General features: G+C 44.1%; 2 protein-coding genes across 4 annotated transcripts in view; one reads left to right on the top strand and one right to left on the bottom strand.

Moving 5' to 3' along the window:
- The first annotated feature begins 244 nt into the window (after nt 1–244).
- mrpl21 (mitochondrial ribosomal protein L21) lies at nt 245–4,468 on the top strand. The gene is made up of 7 exons (XM_083652596.1): nt 245–341; nt 958–1,018; nt 1,110–1,195; nt 1,536–1,699; nt 3,100–3,152; nt 3,944–4,047; nt 4,346–4,468. The coding sequence occupies exons 1-7, from the start codon at nt 278–280 to the stop codon at nt 4,408–4,410; spliced, it is 597 nt and encodes a 198-aa protein (XP_083508722.1). The 5' UTR covers nt 245–277; the 3' UTR covers nt 4,411–4,468.
- A 1,548-nt stretch (nt 4,469–6,016) lies between these two features.
- The window catches only part of celf1 (cugbp, Elav-like family member 1), a 40,769-nt gene continuing 18,943 nt past the window's right edge, over nt 6,017–27,842 (bottom strand). For 2 of the 3 annotated variants that reach the window (XM_083652579.1, XM_083652577.1), the window contains 10 exons: nt 27,704–27,752; nt 25,053–25,187; nt 24,394–24,473; nt 17,188–17,349; nt 16,210–16,279; nt 13,653–13,775; nt 13,304–13,417; nt 12,150–12,320; nt 8,918–9,061; nt 6,017–8,430 (listed from right to left, as the gene is read on the bottom strand). In XM_083652579.1, the coding sequence (XP_083508705.1) occupies nt 8,303–8,430; nt 8,918–9,061; nt 12,150–12,320; nt 13,304–13,417; nt 13,653–13,775; nt 16,210–16,279; nt 17,188–17,349; nt 24,394–24,473; nt 25,053–25,187; nt 27,704–27,752 (1,176 nt within the window). In that variant the 3' untranslated portion in view covers nt 6,017–8,302. The remainder of the gene's footprint in view (nt 8,431–8,917; nt 9,062–12,149; nt 12,321–13,303; nt 13,418–13,652; nt 13,776–16,209; nt 16,280–17,187; nt 17,350–24,393; nt 24,474–25,052; nt 25,188–27,703; nt 27,753–27,842) is intronic. The other variant, XM_083652578.1, reaches the window with a different exon arrangement.

A 27,842-nucleotide genomic window follows, 5' to 3' on the forward strand; every position in this document is an offset into this window, starting at 1 on the left:
CTTTTTTGACAACAGTGGTGCCGCCATTTTGGCCTGAAACGGCAACATGACAGCCAATCAGAGTAGGGCCATGGCTCTGAGTAGCGAGTAGGATCTCTCGCCCCGAGAAGAGCCTGGTGACGCGAGGTTAAGTAGGATCAGTGTTGCCAAGAAATGTCGTCCTCAAGTTGTAAAGCTGTTATAATACAGTAGGTGGCGGTAATGTACAAAACTATGTTTGCCAACCGCCATAAAACCCCAGAAGAGGAAGAACACCCTTCCTCTTGTCAAAATCAAAATGGCGCTGAGGAGAAGCTGTGTAGAAATGTGGAGGGCGTCCTGCAACATCCCCAAACACAGAGGTATGTTCTGGCTTTCTATCTTTGCAAAATGTCAGAGTGTCCTACAGAAAGCTTCCTGTCAGCTGCTCACTGTCTTGCGTCAGGAAACATTGGTACAGCGCCTTAATGTAGCTTATGGTTGAGTGGTAGTGTTCTTGTTGTGATGTTTCATGTTTGCCTGTCTTATAGTGTGTTTCTATTGGACCTAAAGTGATGATAATGATGATAATGATGATGATGATGTCTGCACAGTCATCACAAACCATTTCTGATTGGATTGCTGCTGAGAAAGCCATGTGCTGTTATATATATATGTTATATGATGTATATTAATATGTTATAGCCATGGTTATAGGGTTAGTAATGGTTATACAGGGTTCCCACTGGCCCTTGAAATCCTTGAAAGTTTGTGAAATTGAGAAAATAAAATCAAGACCTTGAAGTTTTTGAAAATATAGATGTCAACAGAGAGAGAGAGAGAGAGAGAGAGAGAGGTTTGCTCTCAGCATTGCTCTCAGTAAGACTTCCCCTGTATAAATAAAGGTTTAATTTAAGCATAGCTTCCTACATCTGCATGAAAAGAACAATTGTGATTTCCCCCCCAATCATTTATATATATATATATATTTGTTTGAAGGTCTTTTGTTTCCTGCTATTCTTCATCTCCAGAGTTCTCAGAGTATCAACCTACCATCCAGGTAATGGTTCTTCTACTACTGTTTTCAAGATATCAGAATGTGATACCATTGCTACAGCAAACTGCTAGCTGACTGCTTCTTGTGTTGTCAGTGCGTTTCCCCAGACATCTCTGTCCAGGCCGCCCTGGCCCCAGGTGGCCTACACCAGTGCTGAGGAGGAGCAGAGGCAGCATGCAGGTACCTCCTCTACTGTCAACTTCATTGATTCCCAAAGGCTCCTTCTGGTGGTCCACCAGAGCATTGCATTTAACGTGGAGATATCTTTGATCGTGGCTACAAAACCGCTTGTCCTGCGTCACGCAGTGAGAGAGGTTCAGAGATGGCCGTTGTCACAGTGTTTCGACCAAAGACAGCCTAGGATGAATTGTGACTGTCAGAAATGTAGAGTGACAGATGCATTGTTCTCAATTTGCCAGTGCTAGCGGTCCCTGCCAAGGGAAATAGCGGGTTCACAGTTGTCTGAAAACGTGTATAATTCATTTGAAATGGAATCTTATGTTTTTGTCTGGTTCCTCAGCTGTGGTGAAGAGTGTGAACCGTCTGATCGCTCAGGAGGACTTTGGCCGGCTGTTTGCAGTGGTCCAGTTTGCCAGTCGCCAATGGAAGGTGACCAACGAAGACCTGATCCTGATTGAGAACCACATAGAAGCCCAGTGTGGAGACAGGATCAGAATGGAGAAGGTATGCATGCAGTCATTAATTAGTTATTACGGTAGTCTACCTTATGCGTGTTAACAGTGGGTAGTGTAGATTGTCATGCCAGGATTAAGCAATAAACCTGGAGAGGCCGTGGTTGAACTTAACTTAACTTAAACCCTGAGAGGCCGTGGTTTACACTGATTTTACAATGGCTAATGTCTGTTCTAAGGGTTAGGGTTTAAGGCACGACGTGTAACGGAGTGCCTTAAACAGCCATTATGTTAAACCACAGCCTCTCGGGGTTTAAGTTAGACACTAAGCCCCCGTTCACACCATACGCCGATGCAACGCTCAACCTAAGCTCAACCTACACTGAACCCACAAGTTTAATTTAGGCGTCCTTGTTAACAGGTGAGGCCGTTCACACCACCCGCGCACGTGTCACGCTGAAGCCACGCTCAAGCGAACGTTCAGGATTCACGCCTATTTTCCAGGTGTGACGCGTGAAGCTTGAAGCTGCCAGGCATGAAGTCAATGGAAGTTGTGGGCGGGTTCAAGGCGCGCCGAGGAGGCGCTGAGAGGAAAAGAGAAGGCTTCTTGTGTGAGCAGTTAAGCGTCAGTTCAGCTTGTGCCTGCCTCAAGCTTCAGCTCTGCTATGTTCTGCGTCCTGTGTGAACAAGGGCTAATGCGATGACAATAGTGCAACAAACATGACACAGACACAGGGCTAGGTGGGGGGACTAAAGCTTGAATTATGCTCACCCTGCCGTGAAGGGCGCGTGGGTGGAGCGAGGGCCGGGCGCGTTAAATGACGTAAATTTGATGGGCGTGGTTATTCGCTAGCTCCGTCGGGCGCTCGCCTTGTGCATGATTTTTTTTCTAACAGGGCGAGCAGCTCACGGCTTCTCTCCAAACATGTCCGCTTTCAAGCCACTGAGCCCTGAACACTGAGCTGTGTTTTCGCCACATTTCTTGACCCATGTGGTAGGCTATAAACTTAGATTTGCAACTGTTCATTTTTAGTCATTTCACCAAGTAAATGTGTTGTGTTGAGAGCATTATTGAGAGAGATTAAAAGCGTCACAGAGTAGGCAATCGGGGCTGAGAAGTAAAATGGCTTTCAGTAAAAACAAGTTTGGTGATTCCTTTATGTGCTGATGTGGGGTCGTTTGAGAGTGAAAGCGCACTCAGTACTGCACATAATAGCGTTTCATTGCGACTTTTCCACGGACTGTTCTCACTATTACTATTACCATTGTACAATATGCTGATCACTTTCTGAGTATAATGGCATCAACCCCAGCGCGGGGTCTGCACGGAGACTCGCGGGGCCCCACCCCCAACGAGCTTGGTCGAGTATAATTCAGCCTTAAGAAGGGGGAGGAGAAGGTCTTTGTTTTGTGTTTCAGGTGTTGATGTTTAGTCTTTGTTTTGTGTTTCAGGTGTTAATGGTTGGAGGGGAAGACTTCACACTTATTGGCCGGCCACTACTTGGGTAAGATCTGCTCTTTTCCCACCAATAACGCTAATGACAACAAGAATTTCAGTTTTTGAAAACTTAGTGTGTGTGAATGTGTTGTGCATGTGTGCGTGCGTGTATTACTGACGAAACGCTATCGTCCTCGAGACGAGATATTACTGACATCTCTCTCCCTCTATACACCTGCCCTGTAGGCATGGGTCGGTGTAAATAATTTAAAACCGGTTCGATATTAGAAATTAAACCACACCTAACCGGTATACTATGAGTGACTTTTTACACGCTTTCAGCTCAACTGGAGAGGAATTTAGGCTTCTTCGTCAGCGTTAACTGGCTATTTTGTTTGTGCGCATTGCTTGGTCTTTGTCACAGTCGCAATTCTAATCAATTACTCGTAGATTTGTCCATTTGCATGTGGTGATGCGGCAGCCATGGTCTATAGGGCTGCCATATGCACAGCCTAAAAATATGCCAAACTTCAGTTCTCTATTGACTTGTAAGTACAAGTATTGTAAAACTACATAGTTCCGCTGTTTAAATGCTATATAGAAGCTGTTTGGTTTGTCCAGCTTGAACTGTGCTCGTTACTCATCCACTGCCCCTACCTCTCCACTGCCCCTACCTCTCCACTGCCCCCACCTCTCCACTGCCCCTACCTCTCCACTGCCCCTACCTCTCCACTGCCCCTACCTCTCCACTGCCCCCACCTCTCCACTGCCCCTACCTCTCCACTGCCCCTACCTCTCCACTGCCCCTACCTCTCCACTGCCCCCACCTCTCCACTGCCCCTACCTCCGACTGTACAGGAAAGACCTGGTGAGAGTCGAGGCAACTGTAATAGAGAAAACAGAGTCCTGGCCCAAGGTCCACATGCGATTCTGGAAGCGACACAGATCCCAGCGCAAGATAAGTAAGTTACGATCATTAGGCCTTATTTCCTAACGACACAATGAAATACAATTCAATAACAGCATTTAGATTGTTGGGGGGTTGGGCTGTGGATCGGTCTCCGTTCGTTTGTTGAACCCCAACACACAGGCGATGGTTGGCCGTCGGCAATGTGTGGACCACCCGTCAGCAATGTCTACCACCACTAGTAGATTTGAATTCTGTGGGAAACACTGCGACTGTCTTCATTGTTTTTAATGTAAAGGGCAGAAACTGTTGATTGTTGACCACACGACTCATTGCTGTTTGTTTTTTTGCAGTTATCATTCAGCCACAAACAGTCCTGAGGATCGGCAACATAGAAGTGGCTCCCAGACTGACGTGATTCTATTTAATGCAGTTTGTTATGGGTTTATTTGTACTGGAAGAAAATAAATTAATAAAATAAATGAAGTGTCATTGTGTCCTACTTAGGTGTGTTCTGTTCTTAAAATGATAGGTAATGCTTTAGATTACAGCCCGCTGACTACATGATTACAGTGTAACTAGTTGGTAATTATGGGGTACTAATTAGATAATTACAGGCACATTGTTCATTGTTACAGGGTAACACCAACAAAACCAGAGGGAATTCAGAGTTAACCATTTTTGTAATTCTGCAGTGTTTCCCTATGCAGTGAGCAGCGGAGGTACAGGTTTATGACCCCCGCTGCTGACTCCGGCCCGGTATTGTGTTGTGTGTGTAAAAGGTATCGGTAGTTTTGTGCTATGCCGTATTGCAGAGCTGAGTACTTTAGTCTGGACTCTGACTCGAGTCTGGTCTAGAGAAAGACAGCCATTTAATTATTTTTTAAATGAAGCAAAACAGCTATTTGAGTGCAAGGGGCCCGGATACATAACCAGTCTTGAATTCAGTCAATCTTTGTGCAAGGAGGCAGTTTGTAGGGATGCCTGGAAAGCACCATAATGTATACTTGAGAAAAAGGAGTGATTACATAAACATGTGCTGACATTCAAACTACTCTGCTTTGACACTTTGTAAGTCTTGGTGGTCCACAATCGTGTCAAAGTTACGCCCTCTTCCGGGTTCGGCCTGGGACCTAAGGTATTTCATTCTCTATTCATTTTCCCATAGACATTTAGAAAAATCCTTATAATAAAAGTGTGCTACTTGGTCAAACCAAGCAATTCAGTTCTATTCAGAATCAGGGGAGACCATGGAACATTTCACTCGGGGGGGAAAAAATAAGTCTATGGGAAAATAAATGGGGAGTGAAATTCCTTAGGTCCCATGACGAGCCCAGAAGAGGGCGTGACTTTGGCACTGTAAAAACATGGAACAGTAACAGCTTCTCTCAGCATTTGGCACATTCATGCTTGTCAGAGTTGTTGCTAGTCTTAAGACCTTTCTCACTCTATGTTGGGACATGAACCAACATGGCTTTCTCTTAAAGGAAGGCGTTGCTGATTTTCAACCTGCTTTGTATCATCATCTCTGTAGTATAAGCAGATGGACAGTGTTTACTTTCCCTGTGTTTCTGCATTGAAAAATCCCAGGTCATCTGCCTGCAGAAACTCCACCCCTGCTGATTCTGTGCATACAGAAAATAAAGAAATACAATAATCTGTAGTTGGAACATCTGTTCAGTGCCTGGAATAAAGTGCAGAGCTCTCAGTGCAGGAAAACAAGGTAAAGGCTGCCCATCTGCAGATATTATTGTAATATAATTTAATATCATTGTAATGATATTAAAGCAGGTTGAAAATTGGCAACTTAATTTGAGAAAAGACTAGATCTATGGGATCTGGAATGAGTCCTCAAACTAGTCCTACTGTTGGCTCCACACTTACCCTGGCTTGGTGAAAAGTTCCTGATACCTCACAGAAGACAATGCAAGGGCAGAGAAAGGGTATAGGCACACATTGAAGTTAACTTTTAAAATAAAATATTTGGCCTGCATTCTTTTTATTTTATTTTTTATTTTGCAATTCATTAAGATGCAAGGGAACTGACAAAAAGGGGGCTAGATATTGAGTCATTAGCAGCACTGGTGGCTCCTACACAGACAGTTCACGGCACATTGTCACTTATTTATTACACATTACTATGGGGGGGGGACAGAGGGTCAGGGCACGAGACACACCAGGAGTTCAAATGAGTTTTTGGACTTCACATTCAATTCTACAAAATACTGTTGAAGATTCGTCTTTCAAAAAAATAAAATAAATTCAGATAAATAATTTAGGCAATAAATAGTTCCCCAACACACAGGAGAAGTATAAAACCTCTATAAAAATAGAAAAGGCATACAGTAATAGTTTTGTAATATACATCATCTGGACAATGATCTCGCTCTCCATTTCTATAAAAAAAAACACTTGCGCTTCTGGAAGTCTAAGCAACTGATTGACACGTGTGTCCGTTTGAAGCAATTTGACAATTATATAAATTCTCCAATCATAAAACATATTCAGTGCGAAACAAAGTCATGTTTCCCTCTGTACATTAGCTAGCAGTCTTATAGAGAGATGTTGCCAGCTAGCAGGACAGTAGTTGAGGGACAATGATGAATCATTACAAAAGATTCAAAAGTAGAAACAAACTAAAACCATAAAATATATCTATATGGAGCGTTACATTTGCATGACAAATACACAGATTTCTGGATATCCAGTCTTTACTAAATTTCACATTGTTGAGTGGAGCAAGCCCATTTTGCTTGGTTTTCATTCCCAGAGTGCAGAATATTGCTAGTTATAGCCAACAGTTGGGCTTGTCCATCTGCAGTGACATTGAGCCAGAGGAGCAGCCGACATTACACCCTGCCACCAGGAGGGGGAGGGCCACCAAAACATTTTGTTCCTCTGGAAAAGTGCACACTTGTATAGAATTTAAGCTGTTTTATGAATTCAGAGTTACCATCCTGCCAGATAAAGAAAAAAATAATGCAATTATTGGAATATTCAAATAATGGGGGGGGGGGGGGGGGGTATCCATTTAACACAGGTACATATAAAAAAAAAGCACAGGCGATAGAAAGGTTGTCATTTTCTTATGTGTACCACCACCAAGCCACTGACCACTTAATTAGCGCACCAATGAGCGGCTTCCTCCAGGGCAGGCAGTGAGTCAGGTGCAGCATGCAGACAGCAGGGGGTGCTCTATCACATGTCTGAATGTGCTACAATGCTTGATGCTTGGTGCCAAATGCATGTGAGGAACAGACAACCACTTCCTGGGCTTTTCTACACCAACGTTACGGTGGAGCTTACGGAGACTAAACACAGCCAGTCAGCAGGCTGCTGGTACAGACCTCATACAGGGGATGAGAGGCTGCTGGTACAGACCTCATACAGGGCATGGGAGGAGGCCTTTTTAGCATCCAGGTGTAGCTAGGTGTGCCTAATAAACTGGCCACGGATCCCAATGCCCCCCCCCCCCCCCGCACACGAATTTTAGAAGAAAAAAGTAAACTAAACACTAATGACCTCTATGTCTGCTTTGGTAGAACCCGCCATTGAGAACAATTGAAGCTCTTGTATGTTCTCTTTGGTAGAACTTCACTGATTCATTCATATGAATTTGGTTAATCTCCATTTATGATCACACAGTTTGTTCAATACAAAACTAAATGCTCGTCCAATAGAGAAGACTGAGAAGAGGGGGAAAACATTTTAGTTGCTGAAAAAATAAAAGTACAGAACACAATACAAATAATAATTTATGTTAACTTATTAAAGATAGCAGACATCTATTGATACAAAGTAACTGGTAAGACTATGTAGGCAATTCATGGTAAGCCTGGGGGCGTGGGAGAGCTCGTGCATGAGATAATATTTTTGGGCAGTCTATAGAAAAGGCAGTTTGTTTGGTGGAAGGTGTCTTGGTGTATTTGGAGGGTAATGGGGAGGGGGTGCAGGGAGTAAAAAGAGATCTGTATTTTGGCAACTGGCTCTCAATGTGCAACACATCATAACAATCGACTAATATATGTATAATTTAACACAGCAAACTGATATAACATTTTAACTTAAATAAAAAATACACTTGTTTTTCTGAAAACAAATCTCAAAAACCACAACAGAACACAGGTAAGAATCCAGTTTGGACTGGAAAAAGAAATCTTGCATGTCGCTGTCATTTGTGTGTCTTTTCTGCCTGATATGTGACCAGAGAAGAGAGCAGACATCTCACTCCACTTACCAGAGCACCACCCTTCCTAAGCAAGTCAGTAGTCTGAGCCTCAGCAGTAGGCTGAGTCTCAGCAGTAGGCTCTTCAATAAGGCTTGCTGTCATTCTTTGAACGCTTCAGCTGCACCTTGAGCCTCTTCATACCAATCTGGAAGCCGTTCATTGACTGGATGGCTGCCTGCGAGGACACCGGGTTGTCGTAGCTGACGAACCCTGGAACACAAACACACAGGCACAGTCAACACTTACTTCGTGCCGAGAGAGGGTGACTTGCTTATAGCTCGATTGATTTCTTTTGCAGTCTCATGTAGGAACTAGCTAGCAGCTAGCAGGTGTGGTTCGGTCAAAAGAAAATAGTTCCTCCATGAAACTGCTCATAACAGGGTCTGTGGATTATCTTGAGTAAGGGGGTCATGATTTCTGGAAAGAGACATTGCTGTTGAGTTTATCAAATGTATTTCTTTGGCACTTTGAGCACCACAAGCCGGGTGCCATCCAGTTCCATTGTATTGGAGAGAAGGCAGAAACTCTGGGGCCGATATCTCCCAAACTCAGGCAACTAAGACAAAACGATATTGATGGATAAATAGCACTACAGGTGAGAGGGAATATATGTATTTTGGATTTTAGGGTGAGCTGTTCCTTTAAGCTCTTTTTTTGCTCATCACAAGAGGATTGTGCACATTGTGGGTGAACTCACCAAAACACTTGCTAAGGTTGGTCTGTTTGTCAATGAAGACCTTAGCGGAGATGACATTTCCAAAGGGCATGAACATCTGGAGCAAGTCCTGGTCTCCAAACTCCTGGGGTAGGTGGTAGATGAACAAGTTGGCACCCTCTGGACCTATCAATCAATCAATCAATCAATCAATCAATCAATCAATCAATCAATCAATCAATCAAAACATTTGCACAAACCAGTATGGGCCAAGTCAGTATGGGCAATGATATCTTAATGAAGTCTCCAATGTCAACAATTTATGATTCAAGCAATATACTGTATCTGAAGAAATTCTGTAAAAAATGGTTATGGTTGTTTCTAAAAAAAAAAAAGGGGGGGGTCTATACAAGTTAGCCATATAAAACATCAATCATCCAAACATTAATATCAGACAGCATGTGGAAAAACAGAGATAACATGAGACACAGACAGGGACAAGCCTTCTGTTATGGACTTCCGCTTGTTTTAAAATTACGTTTTCACCTGATTATCTAGAGACCATGTCAGAGAGGTGAGATCTAGAGACCATGTCAGAGAGGAGGTGAGCTCTAGAGACCATGTCAGAGAGGAGGTGAGCTCTAGAGACCATGTCAGAGAGGAGGTGAGATCTAGAGATCATGTCAGAGAGGAGGTGGGGAGATCTAGAGACCATGTCAGAGAGGAGGTGAGATCTAGAGACCATGTCAGAGAGGAGGTGAGCTCTAGAGACCATGTCAGAGAGGAGGTGAGATCTAGAGACCATGTCAGAGAGGAGGTGAGCTCTAGAGACCATGTCAGAGAGGAGGGGAGATCTAGAGACCATGTCAGAGAGGAGGTGGGGAGATCTAGAGACCATGTCAGAGAGGAGGTGAGATCTAGAGACCATGTCAGAGAGGAGGTGAGCTCTAGAGACCATGTCAGAGAGGAGGTGAGCTCTAGAGACCATGTCAGAGAGGAGGTGGTTATCTAGAGACCATGTCAGAGAGGAGGTGGTTATCTAGAGACCATGTCAGAGAGGAGGTGATTATCTAGAGACCATGTCAGAGAGGAGGTGGTTATCTAGAGACCATGTCAGAGAGGAGGTGATTATCTAGAGACCATGTCAGAGAGGAGGTGGTTATCTAGAGACCATGTCAGAGAGGAGGTGAGCTCTAGAGACCATGTCAGAGAGGAGGTGATTATCTAGAGACCATGTCAGAGAGGAGGTGATTATCTAGAGACCATGTCAGAGAGGAGGTGGTTATCTAGAGACCATGTCAGAGAGGAGGTGAGCTCTAGAGACCATGTCAGAGAGGAGGTGATTATCTAGAGACCATGTCAGAGAGGAGGTGATTATCTAGAGACCATGTCAGAGAGGAGGGGAGATCGTTTTTTATTAATTATTATCATTTTTTTGCAAAAGCTTCATAGTTCAACGAAAATAGTTTATGCTTTAAATCTAAAATGGTTAATGGATTACATTCTAATCTAAGAAACCTATCAATTTAAAACTCAAGCACGTTACCGTGGAAACAATTAAGCTTAATGTCAGAGAGGAGGTGGGGTGACCTAGAGATCATGTCAGAGAGGAGGTTGTTATCTAGAGAGCATGTCAGAGAGGAGGTTGTTATCTAGAGAGCATGTCAGAGAGGAGGTTGTTATCTAGAGAGCATGTCAGAGAGGAGGTGGGGAGATCTAGAGATCATGTCAGAGAGGAGGTGGGGAGATCAGAGAGAAGGTGGGGAGATCTTACCGGTACTGCGCCTGTCGCTGGCTGATGCAGCAGATTTAAAACAAGACAGAATCCTTAGCAGAAGGTAACAACAACACACAGCACAGACATCTCTACCAATAGCACTTTACCAGTCTCAAGAAAACTCCAGAAAACACATACCACAAAACTACACAGCCATACTGACATTATGTACATTTTATTGCATCATTTATTATGTGTGCGGGTGGACACATTATCAAGTGCTAAAACGGAACCAGAAATTGTCGAAAATCAGATATACATTTTGTAAGATGTATTGAAAATGATTCAACCCTTATATTTCAGCCCATTCAAAATAGGCCTAATTTGGTCTTTCTTCCCAAAACAGCTGATATCTGGTTGCTTTGATAGGTCAATGATATTTTAAGGTACTTTCCATATTACGCAATATAGAGACAGGCGTGAAAAGGCTACTTTGTAGCTGGGTGCAGGACTTCAATGATCAGAGTTATATCATCAGATATCAATCAAGTAGGATGAATCTTAGTTTTCTTTGAAAGAGAAGAGCTGCAGAGACACTGTGCTGGGACATTAGGGGACCTACCTTCTTTCTGGCTGCCTGCTGCAGAGACACTGTGTTGGGACATTAGGGGATCTACCTTCCTTCTGGCTGCCTGCTGCAGAGACACTGTGTTGGGACATTAGGGGACCTACCTTCTTTCTGGCTGCCTGCTGCTGAGACACTGTGTTGGGACATTAGGGGACCTACCTTCTTTCTGGCTGCCTGCTGCTGAGACACTGTGTTGGGACATTAGGGGACCTACCTTCTTTCTGGCTGCCTGCTGCTGAGACACTGTGTTGGGACATTAGGGGACCTACCTTCTTTCTGGCTGCCTGCTGCTGAGACACTGTGTTGGGACATTAGGGGACCTACCTTCTTTCTGGCTGCCTGCTGCTGAGACACTGTGTTGGGACATTAGGGGACCTACCTTCTTTCTGGCTGCCTGCTGCTGAGACACTGTGTTGGGACATTAGGGGACCTACCTTCTTTCTGGCTGCCTGCTGCTGAGACACTGTGTTGGGACATTAGGGGACCTACCTTCTTTCTGGCTGCCTGCTGCTGAGACACTGTGTTGGGACATTAGGGGACCTACCTTCTTTCTGGCTGCCTGCTGCTGAGACACTGTGTTGGGACATTAGGGGACCTACCTTCTTTCTGGCTGCCTGCTGCTGAGACACTGTGTTGGGACATTAGGGGACCTACCTTCTTTCTGGCTGCCTGCTGCTGACACACTGTGTTGGGACATTAGGGGACCTACCTTCTTTCTGGCTGCCTGCTGCTGAGACACTGTGTTGGGACATTAGGGGACCTACCTTCTTTCTGGCTGCCTGCTGCTGAGACACTGTGTTGGGACATTAGGGGACCTACCTTCTTTCTGGCTGCCTGCTGCTGAGACACTGTGTTGGGACATTAGGGGACCTACCTTCTTTCTGGCTGCCTGCTGCTGAGACACTGTGTTGGGACATTAGGGGACCTACCTTCTTTCTGGCTGCCTGCTGCTGACACACTGTGTTGGGACAGCAGGCTCTGGCTGTAGAGGCTGGGCAGGGCAGCAGCAGCTGAGTAGGCCTGGCTCAGAGCCTCCATGGTGCTGCCGGAGCCGTTGGAAAGGCCCCCGCTGCAGAGGCCACCGTTCAGCGCTGCCATGCCTGCAGCACAGGGGGCAAAGGTCACGTTAACACCCACATTTATGGGCTGGGCAATATATCAATATATTATCGTGATATGAGACTACATATCGCCTTCGATTTTGGATATGGCTGTCTAAGTCTTTTCCTGGGTTTAAAGGCTGCATTACAGTAAAGTCATGTCATTTTCTGAACATACTTGTTCTAGCCCTTCTAATATTTGCCTTTACCCAAAAAAATTATTATTCCAATGCATTGCAGGTTTGACCAATTCAAGTCAGATGAGCTATTATTCTTTTACAGCAGGGCTCAACTTTCTTTTCTTTGCATGTTCTTTGTATCTCTGAATATTGATATGACCGCTACGTGCCATACTTAGACTAAGACAAATCCCTCGTATGTAATCTTGTATATTCTGATTCTCTACCAGCCACATGAGGCAGAGAGCACCAAGAGGACGTTGCCGGTTTGCTTATACAGCAGCACACTCTTATTACCCAGAATGCAACTTACAGTGGCTGTTCATGTGGGAAGATTAGCATTATTTTAAAGGTGCCGTGTGTATTTTTGGTGGCATCTAGTGGTGGAACAAATTAAGAGATTTGGCAGAAATGGAATATAATATTGAAACCTATGTTTTAATAACCATGTAATCCCATGAAAATAAGAATTGTTGTGTTTTCCTTACGTTAGAATGAGCCCTTTAGTTTATACAGTATCTACCTTTAATGCAAAGTGTTTGTACCCCGCCTGCCCTCTAGTGGACTATCAGATCTATCTGATAAAATTCCCTTACGGTAATCGTACTGTTTCAAATTTTCATTATCATTAAAACCGTATTACCCACAATTATGGGTAGTGTAGTACTTCTCCACGATATCTTTAAAATAAACAAGGATGATATCATACCATTGTTTCAACACTGGCAAAATCTATTGCAGAATATGAACGTGGAAATACTCTTCCGGAACGTGACATGACTGTTGAGCTCTCATGGGTTGTACCTGCCAGGGAGCTCATGTTGAAGCCAGCTCCAGCCCCGGCAGCCAGGGACTGCAGAGCCCCCAGGGAGGCCATGGGGTTGACTGAAGAGTTGCTGCTGGAGGTGGGAGAGGAACCTGCTGGGAAAAACATCATGTCACAAACAACAACAAACAAGACAGACAGCGCTACAGGACGTTTAGACTTGGGAAGCGGAACTAGCTGAGTTGGCCTCTGCTATGATCCAGAAGTTAGTAATCCTGTGTGTTTACCTGAGCTGGTGAGCTGTGTGTTTAGCTGAGCTGGTGAGCTGTGTGTTTACCTGAGCTGGTAAGCTGTGTGTTTACCTGAGCTGGTGAGCTGTGTGTTTACCTGAGCTGGTGAGCGCACTTAGTGGGCTACTGGACGTTGTCATGACGCTGGAGCCAGTGGGTGTGGCCTGTGTGGCACTAGCTGCTGCTGCCAATGCGGCTAGGTTCTGCATGGCGTTCAGACCTGGCACACACACACACACACACACAGGTTTCAGAAAATACTTTTTAAGGCTTGATTCATGTTTCCTCTCTCTCTCTCTGAGTCTGCTGATGTGCAGGCACCAGGCACCAGGCACCAGGCGGTATAGCCACACTCTCCACCTGTTGAGAGCTGCTGACCAGTCCCAGACACACATTGTGCATGCATCACCTAATTGTGAATTAGGCGTTTTGTTGTTTCTTTCATCTCATAACATACAGTAGCCTACACTATATCCTACACATACAAAATAATCATTTATGCTATTTAATAGGAGGAGCTGCGTGAATTTGAGAACATTTTAATACAACTCAAATTGTGCTGAGAGGGGATTAATTTCACCAGATTTTTGTGACCGGCAGATTTTAATTTGATTAATTATAATGGTAAGAGTCCGGCAACTACTGGATAAGGGAAACCCTGATGGTAGTGTGTCAGTCGCCGTGCTGCGTGTTTACCTGATATGGGGTGCAGGTTGTGAGTGTTTACCTGATATGGGGTGCAGGCTGTTGAGTGTTTACCTGATATGGGGTGCAGGTTGTGAGTGTTTACCTGATATGGGGTACAGGTTGTTGAGTGTTTACCTGATGGGGTGCAGGTTGTTGAGTGTTTACCTGATGGGGTGCAGGTTGTTGAGTGTTTACCTGATATGGGGTGCAGGTTGTTGAGTGTTTACTAGGGGTGCACCGATCACGTTTTTTGCCACCGATCACCGATTGCCGATCACCTATGAGAAATATCTGCCCAACCGATCATCGACCGATCACCGATCACCGATATATATATATATATATATATACCGTAATTTCCGCACTATAAGCCGCACCGGAGTATAAGCCGCAGCAGCAAAAAAAAAATCTTTTTTTTAATTGTGTTTTAATGTTTAATTACCATATGTAAGGGTTCATGCACAGAGGGGATTGTCGGGAAAGAGATGGTTGTTTGAGGAAGCTCCCATTTATTAACATTTCAACAAAACAACATAACACAACACCACCTGTTTTTTTTTACAGTGCACACAGTGTCCGCGGTGTGGTGAAAAGAGGGCAAGAGAGGAAATTAAAACAGAAGTGGATTTATAGTTAGAAAGAGTGCTAAAAAAGAGAGAATTCATTTTTTTTTTTTTTTTTTTTTTTGAAAAAATCCATAGATAAGCCGCACCGTTATATAAGCCGCAGGGCCAAAAAACGGGGAAAAAGCCGCGGCTTATAGTCCGAAATTTACGGTATATATATATATATATACGGTATATATATATATATATATACGGTATATATATATATATATATATATATATATTTATTTTGTAAGCAGCTATAGCAGTCTATTATAGAAGAGTTTCCATTTTACATATAAAATGCGGCTTATATAACGGTGCGGCTTATCTATGGATTTTTACAGCTAACGGCCACTAGGGGACCTCCTAAATCTATGGATTTTGGTACGAGAGACAGAACGAGAGCAAGACAGACATTACGAGAGCGAGACCCTGATTGGATGATGTTGCAAAAAATGTGCCTCGCGACCTGATTGGAGCACTGTGCCACTACGCTCTCTCAGCCACTACTGTAAAACACCCTCCCTCCTCTCACCCTCCCTCGCTCCGGGGGAAAAATGTCGGCGATTGAGCCAGAAACACAGTCTGAATGAAATTGAATGTAACGTTCCCAATTCTATGTATTACATTCTAAAAACTTAACGGCAACATTTTGGAAGGCTAAGCCACACAACTAGCTCGTTGTAATCTAACATCATGCTTCAAAAGATGGAGAACTGGCTGTGTTACGACGATGAGGATGCAAAACATGTCATTTGCATGTTTCGTTCCACCCATGTTTCGTCCGCGCTGCCAAATTCAATGGAATGAAACGAATCTTGTAGCCTATGTTGGACCTAGTGAAGTGTTTTTGATTGATTTGTTCATCGGACTCAAAACGGTCTCCGCTGATAAGACACGCAGATCTCTGTTACAGGCAGGCGCTACGCCTCCTCCTGACCAGTTTTGAACATTAAAACACCTGTGGCTTATAGTACGGAAAGTACGGCTGACAAAAGCAAAGCGTGTGCTTTGCAACACAATGATATAAACGTTAGAGCACAATATGAAAGTTAAACGATGGACATTGAAGACATGAAAATGGGCTGCCTCATGTTTCTCACGTGCAGCATGATCGGCTATGCGATCGGCGACAATAAAGAAATATCTGCAGCAGCAGATCACATATTTGAGGTCAAAATCAGCCGATACAGATTGCGTGCCGATCGATCGGTGCACCCCTAGTGTTTACCTGATATGGGGTGCAGGCTGTTGAGTGTTTACCTGATATGGGGTGCAGGTTGTTGAGTGTTTACCTGATATGGGGTGCAGGCTGTTGAGTGTTTACCTGATATGGGGTGCAGGTTGTTGAGTGTTTACCTGATATGGGGTGCAGGCTGTTGAGTGCATTCCCTGTGGAGGCTGTTTGCTGCAGCAACTGCAAATAAAGCTAGACAGCAAACACAGAGAGGAGCATGGTCAGTGCTGCTGTCGTCTCGCTTGCAAGACTCCACACTTTGTTTCTGGTAAAGCAGAGACAAAATGCTCCGTTCACTTTAGGGAGGCCCGGGGCCGTGGTCTTGCCTGGTGAGTGGTTAACTTTAGGGGGCCCGGGGCCGTGGTCTTGCCTGGTGAGTGGTTAACTTTAGGGGGGCCCGGGGCCGTGGTCTTGCCTGGTGAGTGGTTAACTTTAGGGGGGCCCGGGGCCGCGGTCTTGCCTGGTGAGTGGTTAACTTTAGGGGGGCCCGGGGCCGCGGTCTTGCCTGGTGAGTGGCCGCCGGGGTGGTGGCTTCCCTTCTCCCCGTAGCGTAATCCCCATCCCTCCGCGCAGCGCATGCATGTAAATAACAACAAATTGATATCCATTCTCCTGGCCGATGGTCACATTTGCCCATGTATGTCATATAGAGGCACCAGTATTTCATAACCAGTTTAAAAGTTCCGTGTATGGATTTAATTTTAACGTTATACGTTATAGCCTACTTGGGCTATGGGCGGAGGGCAGATATGCGGTCGCTATGACGACCAGGTGTGGGCGGAGGCGAGTAAACTTGCTGTGGAAGCAAAGTGTATATCAAGTAGAGATGAGTAAGACCAGGTCGAGTAGAGCTGTACTGCTGTTATATGTGCTGGAAATGAGCCATTAGTCTTTGGGGGGTGGAGAAGGTTTGTGTTACTAGATCGCAGGATGCAAGCGGAGGATTGTGGTGTCAGAAGTTATATTACCCAGATTATGATACAAAGCTTCCTTTAACAATAATTAAAATACAGTAGTTGGGCGATTAATTTTCTGTCGATCTAATAATCGGTTGCAGTTGCAGTTCTAGTGTGAAATATATATATACTGTATATACTCACTGCCAGGTACTGTGGGCCCAGGCTGTTGAGGCCGGTGAGGTTGCCCCACAAGGAGGCAGCATTGAGCTGCTGCATCTGTTGCTGCAGCTGCTGAGCCATGCGTTTCTGCTCCTTGTCCTTCTGGGTGTCTGCAAACTTCACCACCATGGGAGACGAACAGCCCTGGAGAGAAATGGACAAAAACTATTTGATTATTTAACATTTCAAATTGATCCCGATAAGCAGCTTTTGTTGTTGTCTGTTTATTTGTTTCAATTATGACTCTTTCTGACGAGCTTGTTCAGAGAGCAGTGTATAAACAAGGATCTGACGAGCTTGTTCAGAGAGCAGTGTATAAACAAGGATCTGACGAGCTTGTTCAGAGAGCAGTGTATAAACAAGGATCTGACGAGCTTGTTCAGAGAGCAGTGTATAAACAAGGATCTGACGAGCTTGTTCAGAGAGCAGTGTATAAACAAGGATCTGACGAGCTTGTTCAGAGAGCAGTGTATAAACAAGGATCTGACGAGCTTGTTCAGAGAGCAGTGTATAAACAAGGATCTGACAAGCTTGTTCAGAGAGCAGTGTATAAACAAGGATCTGACGAGCTTGTTCAGAGAGCAGTGTATAAACAAGGATCTGACGAGCTTGTTCAGAGAGCAGTGTATAAACAAGGATCTGACGAGCTTGTTCAGAGAGCAGTGTATAAACAAGGATCTGACGAGCTTGTTCAGAGAGCAGTGTATAAACAAGGATCTGACGAGCTTGTTCAGAGAGCAGTGTATAAACAAGGATCTGACGAGCTTGTTCAGAGAGCAGTGTATAAACAAGGATCTGACGAGCTTGTTCAGAGAGCAGTGTATAAACAAGGATCTGACGAGCTTGTTCAGAGAGCAGTGTATAAACAAGGATCTGACGAGCTTGTTCAGAGAGCAGTGTGTATAAACAAGGATCTGACGAGCTTGTTCAGAGAGCAGTGTATAAACAAGGATCTGACAAGCTTGTTCAGAGAGCAGTGTATAAACAAGGATCTGACGAGCTTGTTCAGAGAGCAGTGTATAAACAAGGATCTGACAAGCTTGTTCAGAGAGCAGTGTGTATAAACAAGGATCTGACGAGCTTGTTCAGAGAGCAGTGTATAAACAAGGATCTGACGAGCTTGTTCAGAGAGCAGTGTATAAACAAGGATCTGACGAGCTTGTTCAGAGAGCAGTGTATAAACAAGGATCTGACGAGCTTGTTCAGAGAGCAGTGTGTAAACATGGATCTGACGAGCTTGTTGAGAGAGCAGTGTATAAACAAGGATCTGACGAGCTTGTTCAGAGAGCAGTGTATAAACAAGGATCTGACGAGCTTGTTCAGAGAGCAGTGTATAAACAAGGATCTGACGAGCTTGTTCAGAGAGCAGTGTATAAACAAGGATCTGACGAGCTTGTTCAGAGAGCAGTGTATAAACAAGGATCTGACGAGCTTGTTCAGAGAGCAGTGTATAAACAAGGATCTGACGAGCTTGTTCAGAGAGCAGTGTATAAACAAGGATCTGACAAGCTTGTTCAGAGAGCAGTGTGTAAACATGGATCTGACGAGCTTGTTCAGAGAGCAGTGTATAAACAAGGATCTGACGAGCTTGTTCAGAGAGCAGTGTATAAACAAGGATCTGACGAGCTTGTTCAGAGAGCAGTGTGTAAACAAGGATCTGACAAGCTTGTTCAGAGAGCAGTGTATAAACAAGGATCTGACAAGCTTGTTCAGAGAGCAGTGTATAAACAAGGATCTGACGAGCTTGTTCAGAGAGCAGTGTATAAACAAGGATCTGACAAGCTTGTTCAGAGAGCAGTGTATAAACAAGGATCTGACGAGCTTGTTCAGAGAGCAGTGTATAAACAAGGATCTGACGAGCTTGTTCAGAGAGCAGTGTATAAACAAGGATCTGACGAGCTTGTTCAGAGAGCAGTGTATAAACAAGGATCTGACGAGCTTGTTCAGAGAGCAGTGTATAAACAAGGATCTGACGAGCTTGTTCAGAGAGCAGTGTGTATAAACAAGGATCTGACGAGCTTGTTCAGAGAGCAGTGTATAAACAAGGATCTGACGAGCTTGTTCAGAGAGCAGTGTATAAACAAGGATCTGACGAGCTTGTTCAGAGAGCAGTGTATAAACAAGGATCTGACGAGCTTGTTCAGAGAGCAGTGTATAAACAAGGATCTGACAAGCTTGTTCAGAGAGCAGTGTATAAACAAGGATCTGACAAGCTTGTTCAGAGAGCAGTGTATAAACAAGGATCTGACAAGCTTGTTCAGAGAGCAGTGTATAAACAAGGATCTGACGAGCTTGTTCAGAGAGCAGTGTATAAACAAGGATCTGACAAGCTTGTTCAGAGAGCAGTGTATAAACAAGGATCTGACGAGCTTGTTCAGAGAGCAGTGTGTATAAACAAGGATCTGACGAGCTTGTTCAGAGAGCAGTGTGTATAAACAAGGATCTGACGAGCTTGTTCAGAGAGCAGTGTATAAACAAGGATCTGACGAGCTTGTTCAGAGAGCAGTGTATAAACAAGGATCTGACAAGCTTGTTCAGAGAGCAGTGTATAAACAAGGATCTGACGAGCTTGTTCAGAGAGCAGTGTGTATAAACAAGGATCTGACAAGCTTGTTCAGAGAGCAGTGTATAAACAAGGATCTGACAAGCTTGTTCAGAGAGCAGTGTATAAACAAGGATCTGACAAGCTTGTTCAGAGAGCAGTGTGTATAAACAAGGATCTGACAAGCTTGTTCAGAGAGCAGTGTATAAACAAGGATCTGACAAGCTTGTTCAGAGAGCAGTGTATAAACAAGGATCTGACGAGCTTGTTCAGAGAGCAGTGTGTAAACATGGATCTGACGAGCTTGTTCAGAGAGCAGTGTATAAACAAGGATCTGACAAGCTTGTTCAGAGAGCAGTGTGTATAAACAAGGATCTGACGAGCTTGTTCAGAGAGCAGTGTGTATAAACAAGGATCTGACAAGCTTGTTCAGAGAGCAGTGTATAAACAAGGATCTGACGAGCTTGTTCAGAGAGCAGTGTATAAACAAGGATCTGACGAGCTTGTTCAGAGAGCAGTGTATAAACAAGGATCTGACGAGCTTGTTCAGAGAGCAGTGTGTATAAACAAGGATCTGACGAGCTTGTTCAGAGAGCAGTGTATAAACAAGGATCTGACAAGCTTGTTCAGAGAGCAGTGTATAAACAAGGATCTGACGAGCTTGTTCAGAGAGCAGTGTATAAACAAGGATCTGACGAGCTTGTTCAGAGAGCAGTGTATAAACAAGGATCTGACGAGCTTGTTCAGAGAGCAGTGTGTATAAACAAGGATCTGACGAGCTTGTTCAGAGAGCAGTGTATAAACAAGGATCTGACGAGCTTGTTCAGAGAGCAGTGTATAAACAAGGATCTGACGAGCTTGTTCAGAGAGCAGTGTATAAACAAGGATCTGACGAGCTTGTTCAGAGAGCAGTGTATAAACAAGGATCTGACGAGCTTGTTCAGAGAGCAGTGTATAAACAAGGATCTGACGAGCTTGTTCAGAGAGCAGTGTATAAACAAGGATCTGACGAGCTTGTTCAGAGAGCAGTGTATAAACAAGGATCTGACGAGCTTGTTCAGAGAGCAGTGTATAAACAAGGATCTGACGAGCTTGTTCAGAGAGCAGTGTATAAACAAGGATCTGACAAGCTTGTTCAGAGAGCAGTGTGTATAAACAAGGATCTGACGAGCTTGTTCAGAGAGCAGTGTATAAACAAGGATCTGACGAGCTTGTTCAGAGAGCAGTGTATAAACAAGGATCTGACGAGCTTGTTCAGAGAGCAGTGTATAAACAAGGATCTGACGAGCTTGTTCAGAGAGCAGTGTATAAACAAGGATCTGACGAGCTTGTTCAGAGAGCAGTGTATAAACAAGGATCTGACGAGCTTGTTCAGAGAGCAGTGTATAAACAAGGATCTGACAAGCTTGTTCAGAGAGCAGTGTATAAACAAGGATCTGACGAGCTTGTTCAGAGAGCAGTGTATAAACAAGGATCTGACAAGCTTGTTCAGAGAGCAGTGTATAAACAAGGATCTGACGAGCTTGTTCAGAGAGCAGTGTATAAACAAGGATCTGACGAGCTTGTTCAGAGAGCAGTGTATAAACAAGGATCTGACAAGCTTGTTCAGAGAGCAGTGTATAAACAAGGATCTGACGAGCTTGTTCAGAGAGCAGTGTATAAACAAGGATCTGACGAGCTTGTTCAGAGAGCAGTGTATAAACAAGGATCTGACGAGCTTGTTCAGAGAGCAGTGTATAAACAAGGATCTGACAAGCTTGTTCAGAGAGCAGTGTATAAACAAGGATCTGACGAGCTTGTTCAGAGAGCAGTGTATAAACAAGGATCTGACAAGCTTGTTCAGAGAGCAGTGTATAAACAAGGATCTGACGAGCTTGTTCAGAGAGCAGTGTATAAACAAGGATCTGACAAGCTTGTTCAGAGAGCAGTGTATAAACAAGGATCTGACAAGCTTGTTCAGAGAGCAGTGTATAAACAAGGATCTGACGAGCTTGTTCAGAGAGCAGTGTATAAACAAGGATCTGACAAGCTTGTTCAGAGAGCAGTGTATAAACAAGGATCTGACAAGCTTGTTCAGAGAGCAGTGTATAAACAAGGATCTGACAAGCTTGTTCAGAGAGCAGTGTATAAACAAGGATCTGACAAGCTTGTTCAGAGAGCAGTGTATAAACAAGGATCTGACGAGCTTGTTCAGAGAGCAGTGTATAAACAAGGATCTGACGAGCTTGTTCAGAGAGCAGTGTATAAACAAGGATCTGACAAGCTTGTTCAGAGAGCAGTGTATAAACAAGGATCTGACAAGCTTGTTCAGAGAGCAGTGTATAAACAAGGATCTGACAAGCTTGTTCAGAGAGCAGTGTATAAACAAGGATCTGACAAGCTTGTTCAGAGAGCAGTGTATAAACAAGGATCTGACAAGCTTGTTCAGAGAGCAGTGTATAAACAAGGATCTGACAAGCTTGTTCAGAGAGCAGTGTATAAACAAGGATCTGACAAGCTTGTTCAGAGAGCAGTGTATAAACAAGGATCTGACAAGCTTGTTCAGAGAGCAGTGTATAAACAAGGATCTGACAAGCTTGTTCAGAGAGCAGTGTATAAACAAGGATCTGACAAGCTTGTTCAGAGAGCAGTGTATAAACAAGGATCTGACGAGCTTGTTCAGAGAGCAGTGTATAAACAAGGATCTGACAAGCTTGTTCAGAGAGCAGTGTATAAACAAGGATCTGACGAGCTTGTTCAGAGAGCAGTGTATAAACAAGGATCTGACGAGCTTGTTCAGAGAGCAGTGTATAAACAAGGAGAAATCCTCTACGTTGCAACATGATGAGCCCACCTGAATAAATGAACCTTTTGTGGCAAATATAATATATTATATTATATATTATATAATATATTATATATTATATTATATATTATATAATATAATATCCACACTCTGTGACTGGTATCTTGACGGCTGCGTCGGGCTGAGAGCAGTTCAATGAAAAATCCTGCCCATCAGGACAGCATAGGGCGCTCATGTTTTATTTATTGATATGGTGTCACTGGTAACGCCGGTGTTGTCACGAGTTGATTAACCGGTGGGGAAATGTCCACACCGTGGCAAGTGCCCACTTGAAGTGTGTTGATATGGGGACTATTTTAAGTTTATTAAAGAGAGGAGCTGAAGGTTCAAATCTGTGAGGAGAGCTGGAGCCGAGTGCACCAGCTGGGCGTACGCCTAGGTGTAACGATACGTCCGGCGTAGAACTCAAAGTTACAACTAACTTAGTTTTATGACTAGTGCACCATGTAGTCTTAAGCCCTGTATGTGTTGCGCCTGGGTGTAACTTTTACGTCTGGTTTGGAGCAGGCGTAAAAGTTACACCCAAGGCGTACTGACTGACAGCTGTCTCATCTTGATGTGCGCTGTCGGGACTGACAGCTCTGTGCTGTCAGTGCCGTTCAGTCCTGTGATGCGGGGGAATCTTCTAAAAAAACTATCCATCGATATGTGCTGTAAATGGACGTTTTGGGCGCAGGATCTCCGCTCGTCGGCGGGTTTTTAAAAGCTGATGCGTCGGAAGATCTTTCCATTTCTTCCTGACTTCGTCTACTGCCCGCAGTGCGCAGTCCGCCATCGCATTCAATCAGTACTGATTGCACTTGTGATCAAATTCCATGCATCTTGTTTCTGTTTGTTTGTGTTGGCGCTGTTCAATTTAGCTGTGAGAATGTTTCTATGCTTTGAATACAACTCTATAAGTCTGAGCTGAGTTAAAGTAAAGTAAAGGTAAAGTCCCACTGATTGTCACACAATGTGTGAAATTTGTTCTCCGCATTTGACCCATCCCCTGGGGGAGCGGTGAGCGGCAGCGTGCGCCGCGCTCGGGAATCACATGGTGATTTAACCCCCCAATCCAACCCTTTGATGCTGAGTGTCAAGCAGGGAGGCAAATGGGTCCCATTTTTATAGTCTTTGGTATGACTCGGCCGGGGATCGAACTCACGACCTCCCAGTCTCAGGGCGGACACTCAGACCACAAGGCCACTGAGCTGGAGCTGTGTGTCAGCTGTCTCGAGCTCGTCTGAGAGAAGTGTGTTGCTTGGCAACAAGCACGTATTCACGTGAACGCGCACGTCCGCAGCCTAAAGACCGGGTGCAGCTACGACCATGGTAAGTCAGGCTTGGTGCACTCGGTGTAAATTCAAATCACAAAGTCGGCCGTAGCTAAGACCGGCGTAACAGTTAAGACCTACTTCTTTACGCCCAGCTGGTGCACTCGACTCCTGGAGTAAGGCTGGAGTCTCATTTAGAAAAGCATTTGGTAACACTTACTATGAAGGTTAGAAGCACATTCAGTATACATTATAATGCATTTAGAAGGCTTTAAAACTAGTCTCTTGAAACAGACGGTTGGCTCTCACAATTACTAAATGCTCCCGCCTAAACATCTGTGCAACATAGTGCCCCACATACCCTACCTTCAAAACTAAACTTAAAGAATGGCTCAAAATTAACCAACACTGCACCCATAACAACAACCAATAGCCCTCTCATCATTTCCTTGATTGCACTTTATTGTACTGATATTGCACTTTAACTGTATTGTTTTTATCCTGTGTATGTATTGTTATCCCTTGTGCATTTCTATTTTACTATTCACCTCCATGGTCTGGGACTGGTGCATGGACTTGATGGCTGACTGGGCCATTTGTCTGGCTGTGAACGTCACAAAAGCACAACCTGCAAGGGAGAAAGAGCATATAGAACGCTTCAAATATGTTTTCAGTCACATTCAAGCACTTTTCAGACATCAATGCGTTTTGTCAGCACATGATTGTTTGTTCTTCTCAATGTCATTGTCCCACAGTGACATCTTTAGTAGAATGTGTCACATAGGTTGTTGCAAAAAAGAAAAAATAATCGCAAAAGAGTGTAAAATGTATAAAAATGACAAAAATGTGTGTAAACATACAGCAAATCTCTGAAATTAAGTCATTAATGGAGGCCAGATTTAATGTTAGTACCAGGTCAAACCTGACCTGGACCACATATGGCCATAAATTAACATATTGCTCCATGTGTCCTGTATTTTGAGCATTTTCTTCTCTATAAGAGCTATGTTGAATGTACAATACCATGTCAGGAAAAAATTCCTTAATCTAAGTAATCAACTGGAGAAGTTTCATGATGATATCTATTAGTTAAACATTTTACCCTATTCACCGGAATGTGTGTGTGTGTGTGTGTGTGTGTGTGTGTGTGTGTGTGTGTGTGTGTGTGTGTGTGTGTGTGTGTGTGTGTGAGCTGAATCTGCCTCACCACGGCTGAGTCCGTCAGGGCCTCGGAGAATCCTGCACTCCTCTATCTGGCCATAGGGGGCGAACATGAGCCGGATGTCGTTCTCATTGCACTTCTTGGAGATCATTCCAATGAACAGCTTCCTGTCCTCCACCGCTGCAGTATGACAACACAACATCAACACACACCTGCTCTATGTCAAGTCAACAACAACGACAACACATCAACACACACCTGCTCTATGTCAAGTCAACAACAACGACACAACATCAACACACACCTGCTCTATGTCAAGTCAACAACAACGACACAACATCAACACACACCTGCTCTATGTCAAGTCAACAACAACGACAACACAACATCAACACACACACACCTGCTCTATGTCAAGTCAACAACAACGACAACACAACATCAACACACACACACCTGCTCTATGTCAAGTCAACAACAACGACACAACATCAACACACATCTGCTCTATGTCAAGTCAACAACGACACAACATCAACACACACCTGCTCTATGTCAAGTCAACAACAACGACAACACAACATCAACACACACCTGCTCTATGTCAAGTCAACAACAACGACACAACATCAACACACACCTGCTCTATGTCAAGTCAACAACAACAACGACACAACATCAACACACACCTGCTCTATGTCAAGTCAACAACAACGACAACACATCAACACACACCTGCTCTATGTCAAGTCAACAACAACGACACAACATCAACACACACCTGCTCTATGTCAAGTCAACAACAACGACAACACAACATCAACACACACCTGTAGCCTGTACTACGAAGCTAGTTTAATGCCTTATCCGAGTAAGTTTGAGTTTAAACCTGGTTTAGCCGTACTACAAAGCAAGTTAACTTTCAATCACCATGGCAACTGACGCTGCAAAGCTAACCTGGTCGCGACCAGGTTAGCTTCAGAGGATAAGATCAAAATCCATGACAGACCCATATAATCGGCTCTCTGGAGTCACTCACCGTTCATATAAGATCGCCATATGAAAAATAGATTGCAGTCAACTGAGAATATAACAAGAAAAACATTTGTGGCTCTGTAGGCTACATAATTAAATTAAGCCTACTTACCACTTTATGTCTTAACAGCTCAACGATGCGTGGAGAAATATGATCACTATTAATCACCGCGGCGCATATCATGAATGGACCCTCAAATGGAGTGAGGGTGATATTCTCCTACATGCCAGAAAAGCCTATACATATAATATAGATATGGGATAAATATGGATAGCCCCAATACTAAATATGCAGGCTATTCTTGCATCTTTCAGCTGGAACTGTGTCCTGTAGGCTGTATGCCAATATATGAGCAAAAATAGGATAGTTTTTGTCAATGATAATATGCCCGCATCGTCTCAATTCAGTTCAGCAGTTTTCTCTTTTATAGTAGGCTATTAGGCTTTATACTAGGCTATTTTATATATGAATTATTCGATCAGTGCAACCACACACATGAGTGATAGAGATCATTATTCATTGAGCATGCGTTTCTAAATCTATGGTCTAAATAGGCTTACAGATTGTGGAAATGTATAGACTGAGACTGCTGTATTAATGTATGCAGCTGTATCAGACAGAAATCGCTGATCAAAGTAGCCTAAATCAAATGACTGATGTGAATACAAGCTGCTGCTTTAGACAGCCCTTCAGCAGACTATCCAACGCGGATTTTCATTCTGACATTAAATCGCGGATACATTAAATATCCGCTAAAACTCTGATCATGCACTGGCTTTCATGGAACGAGGAAATGGGTGTGGGCGTGGATCAACTCAGCTGTTCATAATGTGATTGGCCAGCGCACCTCTTTCGCGTGGACGCGCGCCTGTGCACGAGCGAAAAACGTGCGCGTGCACAGGCAGATCCCAGGTCCACTTACCTAGTAAAAAACCAGCGTCGTAGTATCAGTTAACTAGATAGCTTTGATCCCGTTCAGTCAAACCAGATCAAAGGGACTTATCGCGGATCTGTTAAACTAGTTTCGTAGTACAGGGCTCAGCTCTATGTCAAGTCAACAACAACGACAACACAACATCAACACACACCTGCTCTATGTCAAGTCAACAACAACGACACAACATCAACACACACCTGCTCTATGTCAAGTCAACAACAACGACAACACAACATCAACACACACCTGCTCTATGTCAAGTCAACAACAACGACACAACATCAACACACACACACCTGCTCTATGTCAAGTCAACAACAACGACACAACATCAACACACACACCTGCTCTATGTCAAGTCAAATGCTGCTCATGTCTATAATGGTACAGTGAGTAAACACACACCAGCGTGTCTACCTCCATGTGTCCAGACTCATACAGTCTACCTCCATGTGTGTCCAGACTCATACAGTCTACCTCCATGTGTGTCCAGACTCATACAGTCTACATGGCTAATCGTTTTCAACATGGAAAATGGTCCTACCCTGACCCCAAAACCACCCACATCCGCCCAACCCCTCCCTCTACCCACCCATTGAATACCGACTCTAACACCTTCCTATCCCTAGCCCCGCCCCCTTCCCTCAGCACGGTCATTCCCACCACCCAGAGCCCCTCGAACCCTGAACCCTGACCCATCAATGGAAATAGGACAATTCTCACCATTGGTTTTCTCGCTGTCAGCAGGCTTCATCTGGATAGGATGGTGCATCTGAACAAGACAACGTATTAACACTTTGAAAATAACATTTTGCAAGTCAGTGTTGTGTGATGCAGACCTGCCAACCTTGGGAAAATATTT

The sequence above is a fragment of the Poromitra crassiceps genome, assembly GCF_964638095.1.
Source record: "Poromitra crassiceps genome assembly, chromosome: 16".
Lineage (NCBI taxonomy): Eukaryota > Metazoa > Chordata > Actinopteri > Beryciformes > Melamphaidae > Poromitra > Poromitra crassiceps.